This window comes from Tachyglossus aculeatus, chromosome 17, assembly GCF_015852505.1.
Source record: "Tachyglossus aculeatus isolate mTacAcu1 chromosome 17, mTacAcu1.pri, whole genome shotgun sequence".
NCBI classification, from domain to species: domain Eukaryota; kingdom Metazoa; phylum Chordata; class Mammalia; order Monotremata; family Tachyglossidae; genus Tachyglossus; species Tachyglossus aculeatus.
This window is the reverse complement of record NC_052082.1, coordinates 48,967,245-48,980,535: the sequence shown is the minus strand read 5'-3', so window position 1 is coordinate 48,980,535 and position 13,291 is coordinate 48,967,245. Positions and strand designations below refer to the sequence as shown.

The following is a 13,291-nucleotide window of genomic DNA, read 5'->3' as shown; positions in this document are numbered from 1 at the left end:
TTGACTTATGTTCTGAACACCCCTCAACTCCGCAGAGGAAGGACCCGTTGGCACCATATGTGAGACAGCGCGTGCGCTCAGATGAGGGAGGGCCGCGTATTCCCGAGCCCTCACAAAGCTGTGTGACACAGACCTTATGGGAAAGCGGTCAACAGGCTGCCCGGAACAAAGCCGGGGGGCTTCACGTCGTCACTGCATGTCCACCAGGGCCGTCAGGCGGATGCTGGGAATGGGGGCAGAAGACGGAAATGACTTCTAAAGCAATGCGCAGTCGTCTCCAGGGCTCAAAACGAGAGAAAGCAGGGGGCAACAGGTGGGAGGGAAAGGGGAGAAGCTTGGGGGTCTGAACAGGGGTAGGAGGGACCTCGGGGGCATCCGCCCCAGTTTAAATCAGTTGAACTGGAAGGGAAGGTGCAGGGAGGGTGGGGCCGGGAGGAGCACAGTGGCACCCAAGGGAGCTGCAGACTTGCTGACAGCGAAGGGCAGGAGACGGCAGAATTGTCCCCCGCCACCCCAAGGTGTGTGTTTTAACAGATGGATTGGAGGGAGAGGGGAAGAGGGAGACAGAGACACAAGTGGGACAAAGCCCCCCCGCCTCAGCACCAGGGTGCGCGGCCCGACGAGATTCAGCTCCCTTGTCCCACCGGGCCAGTCCAGGGTGCCCCTGGTCCTGTGAGTGAGGCAGGCAGGGCTGAGCAAGAGAGTGTCCCTGCCACCGTGCCATCCTCTGGGGCACCTGAAACCAGTTGGCTCTATGGGGCCGGCCCTCGAGGGCGGCAGAGTCACCGAAGAGCCGCCGGTCGTTGCCGGTACAGATGCAGGGGGACGGCCTGGAGCCTTGGTGTGAGCTCTGTACAAATACTGTTTATTCACCCGACAGAGCACGAGCGATGGCGCCGCTGAGGAAAGGGGGTGGGCCGGGCGGCGCCGACAGAGGGAGAGGAAAGTTGGGAGGGAGGGAAGGAGGGGCCCGCGCTGCCCCACGACTCCCGCCATCGGCGCCGATTCCGGGGCCTGCTGCTGCCGCCGGCCCCCGTCGCGGTGGCCCGGGCCATTGCCTTTTTTTTTTTTTTTTTTTTTAAATCTTCTCCAAACTGAATAAATAGCATCCCGGGTGGAGCGGGTGGGGACGTCCGGGCCTCTGAGCTCGTGGACTCCGAGGAAGGGCACCGCGGAACCGGAGCCCGCCCAGCCCGGGCAGGCGCCCAGAAAGTGCCCATTCCATCCGTCCCTCGGCCTGGTCCCCGGCTCCCAGGCTACGGGGCTGGGGGGGCGGGGGCGGGACCGCGGGCGGCGCACGTTCGGGTTCCCCGGGCCGGCCCCGTCCGTGAGGAGCCCCCGGGGGACCGTCTCTTCTCGCCCGCGCGGCGGCGGCGGCGGCCAGAGTCCCGGGCGCCGGTTCTCTATCGGTCCATCTCATCGAGGAGCGGCGTGGCGTCGCCGGCCGTGGACATGGGGGTGCTCTCGATCATGGGGCTCGGAGAGGGCCGGGGGGTCAGCCGCTGCTTCTGTTTCCGCCGCTCCGCTTCCTTTTCTTGCAGCCACTGCTCGGCCATCTTCCCCCAGTCGATGCCCGTGTGGCTGCTGGACCTGGCGAGGGCGAGGGCGGCCGGGTCACAGGGTGACCCCCCGGCCCCGGAGGGAACGGGCCGGGGACCTCCCGCCGGCGCCGGCCAACCTCGCCTCCGCCCCCCGCTACTCACTTTGGCTGCTGCCGGTTTCTGGAGCTGGAGGACGGCTGGGGCTGGGGCTGCGACTGGGTGGACTGGGGCGTGGTGTTGGCCTGGAGCTGGTGGTACTGCGGGGTGGTGATGGGCTGGCTGGGCGTCGTGAAGGAGTAGCTGGGCGTCATCAGCGGGGTGGCCACGGGCTGCTGGGCCGGCGTCGTGAACACCTGTCGTGGGGAGGGGAGCCGCTGAGGACGGCCGGCGGGCCCACGCCGCACCGCCAAGTTCATTTCTCTGTGTGTCCTGACAAGTGGGAGCCCACTGTTGGGTACGGACCGTCCCTATATGTTGCCAGCTTGGATTCCCAAGCGCTTAGTACAGTGCTCTGCACACAGGAAGCGCTCAATAAATACGATTGAATGAATGTGCTGTGGAGCCCGGAGCCCAAGCGCTTGGCACAGAGCTCTGCACACAGTAAGCGCTCAGTAAATACAACTTAATGAATAATAATAATAATAATAATGGCATTTATTAAGCGCTTACTATGTGCAAAGCACTGTTCGAAGCGCTGGGGAGGTTACAAGGTGATAAAGTTGTCCCACAGGGGGCTCACAGTCTTAATCCCCATTTTACAGATGAGGAAACTGAGGCCCGGAGAAGTTAAGTGACTTGCCCAAAGTCACACAGCTGACAATTGGCAGAGCTGGGATGAACGAATGAATGTGCTGTGAAGCCCGGAGCCCAAGCGCTTAGCACAGTGCTCTGCACACAGGAAGCGCTCAATAAATACGATTGAATGCATGTGCTGTGGAGCCCGGAGCCCAAGCGCTTGGTACAGTGCTCTGCACACAGGAAGCGCTCAATAAATATAACAATGAATGAATGTGCTGTGGAGCCCAGAGCCCAAGCGCTTAGCACAGTGCTCTGCACACAGGAAGCGCTCAATAAATACGACTGAATGAATGAATAAATGTGCTGTGGAGCTTGGAGCCCAAGCGCTTAGCACAGTGCTCTGCACACAGTAAGCGCTCAATAAAAACGACTGAATGAATGAATGTGCTGTAGAGCCCAGAGCCCAAGTGCTTGGCACAGTGCTCTGCACACAGTAAGCACTCAATAAATACGACTGAATGAATGAATAAATGTGCTGTGGAGCCCGGAGCCCAAGCACTTAGCACAGTGCTCTGCACACAGGAAGCGCTCAATAAATACGACTGAATGAATGAATGTGCTGTGGAGCCCGGAGCCCTGGGGTCGAGGAGGGAGCCCGGGCACACTGTGGGCCCTGACGATTCATTCATTCCATCGTATTTATTGAGCGCTTACTGTGTGCAGAGCACTGTACTAAGCGCTTGGGAAGGACAAGTCAGCAACATAGAGAGACGGTCCCTACCCAACAGCGGGCTCACAGTCTAGAAGGGGGAGACGGACAACGAAACAAAACATGTGGACGGTGTCATCAGAATAAACAGAAGTAAAGCTGGAAAATAAACAGAAGCTAGAAGATGAATAGGAATAGAGCTAGAAAATACATAGAAATAAAACTAGAAATAAGTAGAAATAAAGCTAGAAAATAAATAGCAATAAAACTAGAAAATACACAGAAATAAAACTAGAAATAAGTAGAAATAAAGCTAGAAAATAAATAGCAATAAAACTAGAAAATACACAGAAATAAAACTAGAAGTAAATAGAAACAAAGCTAGAAAATAAATAGAAATAAAGCTAGATATGAATAGAAATAAAGCTAGAAAATAAACAGAAATAAAGCTAAAAGTAGAAATAATAAAAAAATTAAATAAATAAACAAATAGAAATAAAACAAAACATGGGGACAGGTGTCAAGTCATCAGAATAAACAGAAGCTGGAAAATAAACAGAAATAAAGCTAGAAAATAGAAATAAACCTAGATATCAATAGAAATAAAGCTAGAAAATAGAAATAAAGCTAGAAATAGAAATAAAATAAATAAACATATAAATAAATAAATAGAAATAAAACAAAACATGGGGACAGGTGTCATCAGAATAAACAGAAGTAAAGCTGGAAAATAAACAGAAATAAAGCTAAAAAATAAATAGAAATAAAACTTGAAATAAAGCTAGATATAAATAGAAATAAAGCTAGAAAATAAATAGAAATAAAGGTAGAAAATAAACAGAAAGCTAGAAATAAAAATAAACAGATAAATAAATAAATAGGAATAAAACAAAACATGTGGCCAGGTGTCAAGTCATCAGAATAAACAGAAGTAAAGCTGGAAAATAAATAGAAATAAAGCTAGAAAATACATAGAAATAAAACTAGAAATAAATAGAAATAAAGCTAGAAATAGAAATAAAATAAACAGATAAATAAATAAATAAGTAGAAATAAAAACATGGGGACAGGTGTCAAGTCATCAGAATAAACAGAAGTAAAGCTGGAAAATACATAGAAATAAAGCTAGAAAATACATAGAAATAAAACTAGAAATAAATAGAAATAAAGCTAGAAATGGAAATAAAATAAATAAATAGATAAATCAATAAATAAGTAGAAATAAAACAAAACATGGGGACAGGTGTCAAGTCATCAGAATAAACAGAAGTAAAGCTGGAAAATGAATAGAAACAAAGCTAGAAAATACAGAGAAATAAAACTAGAAATAAATAGAAATAAAGCTAGAAATAGAGATAAAATAAATAAATAGATAAATCAATAAATAAGTAGAAATAAAACAAAACATGGGGACAGGTGTCAAGTCATCAGAGTAAACAGAAGTAAAGCTGGAAAATGAATAGAAACAAAGCTAGAAAATACACAGAACTAAAACTAGAAATAAATAGAAATAAAGCTAGAAATAGAAATAAAATAAATAGATAAATAAATCAATAAATAAGTAGAAATAAAACAAAACATGGGGACAGGTGTCAAGTCATCAGAATAAACAGAAGTAAAGCTGGAAAATAAGTAGAAATAAAGCTAGAAAATACATAGAATTAAAACTAGAAATAGAAATAAAATAAATAAATAGAAAAATAAATAAATAAGAAATAAAACAAAACATGAGGACAGGTGTCGAGTCATCAAAATAAACAGAAGTAAAGATGGAAAATGAACAGAAATAAAGCTAGAAAATACATAGAAATTAAACTAGAAATAAATAGAAATAAAATAAATAGATAAATAAACCAATAAATAAGTAGAAATAAAACAAAACATGGGGACAGGTGCCAAGTCATCAGAACAAACAGACGTAAAGCTGGAAAATAAATAGAAATAATGCTAGAAAATACATAGAAATAAAACTAGAAATAAATAGAAATTAAGTTAGAAAGTAAATAGAAATGAAGCTGGATACAAATATAAATAATAATAATAATGATGGTATTTGTTAAGCGCTTACTATGTGCCAAGCACTGTTCTGAGCGCTGGGGGAGATACAAGGTCACCAGGTTGTCCCACGTGGGGCTCACGATCTTAACCCCCCATTGTCCAGGTGAGGGGACTGAGGCCCAGAGAAGTGAAGCGACTTGCCCAAAGTCGCCCAGCTGGTAAGTGGCGGGGCTGGGATTTGAACCCATGACCTCTCGACTCCCAAGCCCGGGCTCTTGCCACTGAGCCACGCCGCTTCTCTAGATATGTCCGAGGCCAATGACCACCTTTCAGCAGGGGCCCAATTTGGTTCAGAGGACTGTGAGCCCGCTGTTGGGTAGGGACCGTCTCTCTATGTTGCCAACTTGGACTTCCCAAGCGCTTAGTCCAGTGCTCTGCCCATAGTAAGCGCTCAATAAATACGATTGATTGATTGAGAGGAGCCACCCCCCCAAACGCCCCAGTCGCCGCCCGTCTCTTCCCTGCCCGCCACTCACGTGGTAAGCGCTGCTGCCGCCCCCGCTGCCCCCGTAGCCGTACTGGCTGGAGGCCCACTGGGCTGGGGTGGCATTGGGGTTCTGCCCCTGGCCGGTCACGGCGGCGATGGCACTGAACATCTGGGAAGTCATGTTCTGCGGGAGGGCGTTCACCGCCCGGGTCAGATCTGCGAGAGAAACAGAGAGGGTGAGGGGACGGGGACGGCGAGCCGGGGGTCCAGCGGCCGGGCCGGGCGCACCCCGCGGGGGTAACTCACCCGCCAGGTTGATGTTGGCAGGGGTGGCGTTGATGGAGGCGGGCGTGCGGGTCCGGCTGCTGCTGCTGGGGGTGATGCCTGTGGAAAGGGGAGGGTTGCCGGTGAGCTTGCCGAGCCCCCGCCTCAAGGCACCCAAGGGTGGGGGCGGGGCCCGGTGAGACTCCGCGCCCCACAGTCACCTGGCACGGGTTCCTGGTAATGGTCTTTGAACCACCTGAAGAGTCCGTTCACGGTCGGGAAGACTTGGCCGCGGTAGCGGAATCCCTCGGGGGTCACGGTCACGTACTCGATTCTGCAAGCGGGAGGGAGGCCGCCTCGCGTCAATCTCCTCGGGCCGGGGCTGGCGCCCGACGGACCGCCTGGTGTGGCTCCCAAACCCGGGCACGCCGATGCAGGGCAGCGCCTGAGGCTCGGGGACCACAGGTGGCCCGGCAGTGGCCGCACCCATCTTCCCCACCAAGCCTTCGGCTCTTGGCCAACAGCGCCAGGAAAGATACTCCGTAAATTCCCTTCGAAGGGAGTGGGATCCCCTTTGAGGACACACGGCAGGGAGAAGGAACTCCGAAACTCCCCGTCCGCTGGGGCCTCCTGGTTTTCTGGGAGCTTCCTGCTCCGGCCAACCCGCCCGACCGCCCTCTCCCCGGGGGCTTTGGCCTACCTGGGTTTGCCTCGGGGTTGGTAGCCCAGCAGAAACTTGCCGGGCAGCTCCTTGCAGGCACAGACGAAGTAGGGGATGAAAGTTGGCTTCTCCTTTTTGGTTTTGATAAGCAGCTCCTCGAGTTTCTGGGGCCGGGAGGGAGAGAGGAAAAAGGCTTGGTGCCCGTTTGGGATAAAGTCCCTTGTGGGCCTGGGGCTGTCCCGGGATGCTCATTTCCCTGCTCGATTTCGGACCTAGGGGGATGGGCTCCAACTCCAGGGGTACCGAACTGTACCCCTGAGGCTACCTCAGAATTAAGTTGGCCTCCCAAGATACCTTCTGGGCCAGGAGGGCGGGGAACTGGGCCCAACAGCCGCTCCGGCGCTCCTCTCACCTTGCGGTCGCCGCCGCTGCACTCCTGGTAATACTTGTGGTTCAGCAGGTCCCGGGCAAAGGATGCCATCGGCTGGACGTAGCGGGCCACGATCTCATCCAGGTCCTCGAATTCCTGGAGGGGGAAACGGGAGGCTCCGCGTCCGTCAACCCAGTTTGCTGAGCGCTTCCTGGACCTGGAGCACTGTACTAAGCGCTTGGGAAGGTACAATGTAACAATAAAGAGACACATTCCCCGTCCACGTCCCCGAGCTTCCGGGCTAGAGGACTGTAAGGGGAAGCGGGAGGGGGAGCCAGAAATCAGGCGGGGGAGATGGCAGGGCGGCAGGATGATTGACAGCTCTGCCCAGAGCTGGGGTGGAAGAGAGCACCATGTAGGTGTTAACCCCCAACTCATTCATTCATTCATTCATTCATTCAAGTGCTCAATAATAATAATAATAATGATGGCATTTATTAAGCGCTTACTATGTGCAAAGCACTGTACTAAGCGCTAGGGAATTTACAAGGTGATCAGGTTGTCCCACGTGGGGCTCACGGTCTTAATCCCCATTTTACAGAGGAGGTAACTGAGGCCCAGAGAAGTGAAGTGACTTGCCCAATAAATACGATTGATTGATTGATTCATTCAATCGTACTTACTGAGCACTTACCGTGTGCAGAGCACTGTACTAAGCACTTGGGAAAGACAAGATGGCAACATATAGAGAAGCAGCGTGGCTCAGTGGAAAGAGCCCGGGATTTGGAGTCGGAGGTCATGGGTTCAAATCCCAGCTCTGCCAATTGTCAGCTGTGTGGCTTTGGGCAAGTCACTTCACTCCTCAGTTCCCTCATCTGTAAAATGGCAATTAAGACTTTGAGCCCCCCGTGGGACAACCTGATCACCTTGTAAACTCCCCAGCGCTTAGAACAGTGCTTTGCACATAGTAAGCGCTTAATAAATGCCATCATTATTATTATTATATAGAGACGGTCCCTACCCAACAGCGGGCTCACAGTCTAGAAGGGGGAGAAGCGATTTCTGCAAGTGGGAGGGAGGCCGCCTCGCGCCAACCCATAAGCGATTTCCAAGCTTGGTGATTAATAATAGTAATAATAATACTGATGGCATTTATTAAGCGCTTACTATGTGCAAGGCACTGTTCTAATAATAATAATGGCATTTATTAAGCACTTACTATGTGCAAAGCACTGTTCTAAGCGCTGGGGAGGTTACAACGTTATCAGGTTGTCCCAGCTTGCAGTGTGGCTCACAGTCTTAATCCCCATTTTACAGATGAGGTAACTGAGGCCCAGAGAAGTGAAGTGACTTGCCCAAAGTCACACAGCTGACAACTGGCAGAGCCAGGATTTGAACCCGTGACCTCTGACTCCCAAGCCCAGGCTCTTTCCACGGAGCCACGCTGCTTCTCACTGATTAGTTTCCCTCCAATCAAGAACCCCATCCTACAACCCTGCCCCAACCAGGGTGGACTGGAGGCTTCTCGTGGGCAAGGCCATGCCTACCAACTTTTCGAAGTGGTTCCTACAGCGCCCTGCATACAGGAAGCACTTTGTAAATATCACTACTGAGCCCCATTCTGGTCTTCCGGGGAATCATCAATCAATCCAAGCGCTTAGTACAGTGCTCTGCACACAGTAAGCGCTCAATAAATTCGATTGAGTGAATGAATGAATGTCCTAAGAAATGGTGCCTTCTGAATTATCGAGTTCAGGGAGAATAGCACCTGTATATATGAATATATGTTTGTACGTATTTATTACTCCATTTATTTTACCTGTACATACCTATTCTGTTTATTTTACTTTGTTAATATGTTTTGTTTTGTCGTCTGTCTCCCCCTTCTAGACTGTGAGCCCGCTGTTGGGTAGGGACCGTCTCTACATGTTGCCAACTTGTACTTCCCAAGTGCTTAGTATGGTGCACTGCACACAGTAAGCGCTCAATAAATATGACAATGAATGAATCATATTCCCTGAGCGCTTACTGCGTGCAGAGCACTGTGCTAAGTCCCTCACTCGGAGCCACAGGTGACGGCGGGGAGAGGGACGGGCTCCTGGCCGCAGGGCAACATTCATTCATTCACTCAATCGTATTTACTGAGCGCTTACTGTGTGCAGAGCACTGTACTAAGCGCTTGGGAAGTCCAAGTTGGCAATATATAGAGACGGTCCCTACCCAACAGTGGGCTCACAGTCTAGAAGGGGGAGACAGGGAACACTGGGGTGAAGGTTGGAGGGGGTTAGAGGGGGTTTTTGGGAAGGGGTTCAGGCCCAAACCTCACCTCACTGTTGATCCACAAAGTGGCCCCCAAACTGAAGGCGTTCTCTTTACCCTCCTCCCGCACGTCTACGTGCTGGTAGATGCCGTCGTTGACCTTCCAAGTGACAGTCAGGTGGTTCTCGCCCTTGCTGCTAGGCCGGATGACCACGTCGCCCTGATCCATCGTCTCCATCATCTTCTCCGCTTGCTTGAAGTTGATATTGTGGAAGGACGGGTGCGCGATCACTCGTTTGATGTACGCTGTGGAGGGGAGGGGTGGTCCCAGACTCAGCCCCCCTTTTCCTCTCCTCCTCCCCATCCCCCCCGCCCTACCTCCTTTCCCTCCCCAGAGCACCTGTATATCAATCAATCAATCAATCGTACTTGTACATATCTATTCTATTTATTTTATTTTGTTAGTATGTTTGGTTTTGTTCTGTCTCCCCCTTTTAGACTGTGAGCCCAATGCTGGGTAGGGACTGTCTCTATATGTTGCCAACTTGGACTTCCCAAGCACTTAGTACAGTGCTCTGCACATAGTAAGCACTCAATAAATACAATTGAAGATGATGATATGTGTATATATAGGCGTATATATGCGTATGTGTAGATATATGTAATCTCTATATGTGTTTATACAGATTACTTGTACACATTTACTATTCTTTTTGTTAATGATGTACATTTAGCTTTAATTCTATTTGCTCTGACGACTTGACACCCATCCACAGGTTTTGTTTTGTTGTCTGTCCCCCCGCTTCTAGACTGTGAGCCCATTGTTGGGTAGGGACTGTCTCTATATGTTGCCGACTTGTCCTTGCCAAGCGCTTAGTACAGTGCTCTGCACACAGGAAGCGCCCCAATAAATACGATTGAATGAACGAAAGGAAGCCAGCGGGGCCAGGGGCAACGGGCAGTCACTGTACACGGAGATGCCACTTTTGGGGCACGAACCAGGGGAAACGGGTCTTTGGGCCGCAACAGCCCCTCCCGAGACGTGTGCCGCGGGAATTACGAGCCGGGAAGGAAAACCGGGGTCTGCTGACCATTCCCGAGGCCCACGGCATGCTTGGGGCCGGCCTCCCCAGGGCGCCGTGCGGGCCAAGACTCACTTGTGCGCTGCTGTTTCCTCTTCATGTCCTCCTCTAGCTTGTGGTCGGCCGCCTCGGCGTCAAAGTCGTAGTACGTGTCCTTGGGCAGCTTCCACTCGTTGTTCTTGTCCATGAGGTCCGACGTGCGGCACGTCAGGTCGGCGCTGAACTTCTCGATGTCAATCTTCATGATGCGGCAGTGAACGGTCATCCCCACCTGGACGGGGGGAGAGGGCACGGAGGGGGGCAGGTCAGCCCCCACCGACAACTCCTTTGCTCTCGTGGCGGGGTCATCCCGCTGGGGGCTGGGAAAAAAGTCTTGGCTCCACCTAGGGCAGAATGCCAATTCTCAGGAGAAGCGGGAATTGGGCCAGGTAGCAATTTTGACCCTGTGTGGCTGCTTTTTGCCAAGGGTGTGAAGGGAGGGAGGGAGCGGGAGAGAGTGTGAGAGAAAGCGAGAGAGAAAGAGAGAGGGTGTGTTTGTGTTTGTGTCAGGCAGCGCGGGGAATGGAGAGAGAGCCGGAAGGGGACAGGCAAGAGTTACCCGCCAAGAGGCTCCGTGAATGAGAGAGGGCAGCCCACAAAAGAGCCAGCAGGTCTCATTAGGATGCCTCGCCCGGCTGGCTCCTCTCAGCTGGCGGGAAGCCCTGCCCTGGGGAGGTCCCCCTGGCCGGCACAGGCTGTTCCCATCGTGGAGAGCGGGGCCGCTGGGCACAGACCCAGGGCGGGCAGCAAGGCCGCGGAGGCACCGACTTCAAGGCCGGGGGACACGTCAGATGGCACAGCCCCCCGCGGCGGCCTCGGCCTCAAACCGGAGCCAGACAATCCCTTCGGTTGGAGGGCGGCTGCCGGCCTTCGGCGGCCAGCCGAGGGCTGCCCCCTGCCCCGGGGCGAGCCCGCCAACGGCCAAGCTGCGGGGTCTCCTGCCCCTCTCACCTTCACCCGCTCCTCGGGCCGCTTCACCACTTTGTCACTAAGGAACTTGGTGGGGATGAAGCCGGTGACGCCGTTGTCCAACCGGGTCTTGACGCCGATGGCCTGGCCGGGGCACGAGCCGCTGTCGAAGTGGTTCCAGACCTGAGGGGCGGAGGGGGGAGAAGGGGAGAGTTCGGGCAGAGTTCGCTCTTGGGGGGTGGAGGGGAGAGAGATAATCGGAAGACCAATGTGCTGGTCTAGGGGTGAGGAGGAGGCACCCCAACGGCTGGGCTCCCTGGGGAGGGGGGGGTCCCCGGGATCCAGCCACAACCGCTCTCAATGGCCATCCACCCCAGGGCCTAATTATCGTCTCTGGCCACCAGCCCAGGGGCTCAACTGCCACTTCAACAGCTAACAGGCTTGACGGCGGTTAAGATAATAGTAACTGTGGTACCTGTCAGGCACGTACTACGTGCCAGCCACTGTACTACGCGCGGGGGTGAAAACAAACAAAGCGGGTTGGACACAGTCCCCGTCCCACTGGGGGCTCACGAGTCCCAATCCCCATTTTACAGATGGGGCAACTGAGGCACGTCGAAGTGAAGTGACTTTCCTGAGGTCACGCAGCAGACACGCTGTTTCCTCAGCCTTCTCACTCGCTTTATCCTCCTTCAGCTTTGCTACCCTCTCCATAATAATAATAATAATTTTGGTATTTGTTAAGCGCTTACTATGCGCCAAGCACCGTTCTATGCACTGGGGGGAGATACAAGGTAATCAGGTTGTCCCACATGGGGCTCATGGTCTTAATCCCCATTTTCCAGATGAGGGAACTGAGGCACAGAGAATCAATCGTATTTATTAAGCACTTACTGTGTGCAGAGCACTGTACTAAGTGCTTGGGAAGTCCAAGTTGGCAACATATAGAGACAGTCCCTACCCAACAGTGGGCTCACAGTCTAAAAGAGAAGTAAAGTGACTTGCCCAAAGTCACACAGCCGCTAAGTGGCGGAGCCGGGATTAGAACCCGTGACCTCTGATTCCCAAGCCTGCGCTCTTCAAACGGAGCCACACTGCTTCTCTATGTGACAGGACTCCAGGGCAAGGAAGCTTCCCACACGCCCAGTCCCTGTTGGTGAAACTCTACTCATTCTAAACTCACTGTGGGTAGGGAATGTGTTTATTGCTATAGTGTAATAATAATAATAACAATGATGGCATTTATTAAGTGCTTACTATGTGCAATGCACTGTTCTAAGCGCTGGGTACTCTCCCAAGCGCGTGGTACAGTGCTCCGCACCCACGGACTGGCCTCCTCAGTGGCAGAGGGACAACTGGGGCTTGGGCCGGGCGGGCGCGAAAGCCCACCGGGCCCCGGCTCCCCGCTTGCTCGAGTGTTTCAAACCTGCCACGGACCTCGCTCAGTTCCGGGAAGTTGTCCTGCTGACAGAAGGGGCACTGCCACAGGCCCGTCTCGTCGTTGCGGATCGCCTGGTCGTAGCTCTCGCCCTGCGGTCTCCGGTGAGCGATGCCCGTCACGTTGCAGATGATCAGCTTTCCTGGAGGAGAGGGCCTGGGGGTGAGGCGCTGAGCCAGTGCCGGCCGGTAGCTCCTCCCTTTCCAATCCATCACCTCTACACCCCAGGGGGGCTCGACTAACGCCGTCGATTCCCACTCTAAACGGAATTCCGTTTCCACGAGACCGGTCCGGATCTTAAACCTGGGTCCCCCGAGCCCCAGGGCTCCGTCCACACTCGGAAGCCCATTCCAAGTCCGTTTTATAGTGCTCCCTCTCCCTCTCCCCGCCGCCCCGAGGGAGCCTCGGGGGAATGGACGTCTCCCAAGTTGCCACAGGGCAGGGCAGCCTCCCGACGGGACTCCCCAACGCCCCGCCGGCCGGGGCCTACCGATGTAGAAGGTTTCTGGAGTCTCTTTGGTCAGCATGTTGAAGACTTCCTCGGTGTTGGGAGAGCGGTAGGCCGTCCGCAGGTCCTTGTACCGACAGCTCAGCTCGGCCCGGATGTCATACAGGGTGATGTGCTTGTCGCCGTAGCCCTGTTGGGGAAGACGCCGCTCGCTCAGGGCCAAAACAGGCCGGGCTGAGTGTGAAGGAAGAGGGATTTTCTCTGCAGACAATTCCCTCCCCCAGAGACCGGCTGTCCCAGTCGGGGATTATCCCGGTCATCTGGCCAATGCATCGTCCGTATTCTCCT

General features: G+C 52.7%; 1 protein-coding gene across 4 annotated transcripts in view; it reads right to left on the bottom strand.

Moving 5' to 3' along the window:
- Positions 1-550: 550 nt before the first annotated feature.
- The window catches only part of SUPT6H (SPT6 homolog, histone chaperone and transcription elongation factor), a 35,268-nt gene continuing 22,527 nt past the window's right edge, over positions 551-13,291 (bottom strand). For 3 of the 4 annotated variants that reach the window (XM_038759006.1, XM_038759009.1, XM_038759007.1), the window contains exons 26-37: positions 12,986-13,133; positions 12,495-12,637; positions 11,100-11,240; positions 10,185-10,380; positions 9,095-9,333; positions 6,811-6,924; positions 6,438-6,562; positions 5,959-6,071; positions 5,780-5,857; positions 5,523-5,689; positions 1,704-1,894; positions 1,404-1,590 (exon numbers count right to left, since the gene is read on the bottom strand). In XM_038759006.1, coding sequence (XP_038614934.1) covers positions 1,404-1,590; positions 1,704-1,894; positions 5,523-5,689; positions 5,780-5,857; positions 5,959-6,071; positions 6,438-6,562; positions 6,811-6,924; positions 9,095-9,333; positions 10,185-10,380; positions 11,100-11,240; positions 12,495-12,637; positions 12,986-13,133 — 1,842 coding nt within the window. Of the gene's footprint in view, positions 1,591-1,703; positions 1,895-5,522; positions 5,690-5,779; positions 5,858-5,958; positions 6,072-6,437; positions 6,563-6,810; positions 6,925-9,094; positions 9,334-10,184; positions 10,381-11,099; positions 11,241-12,494; positions 12,638-12,985; positions 13,134-13,291 lie in introns of all 4 variants that reach the window. The other variant, XM_038759008.1, reaches the window with a different exon arrangement.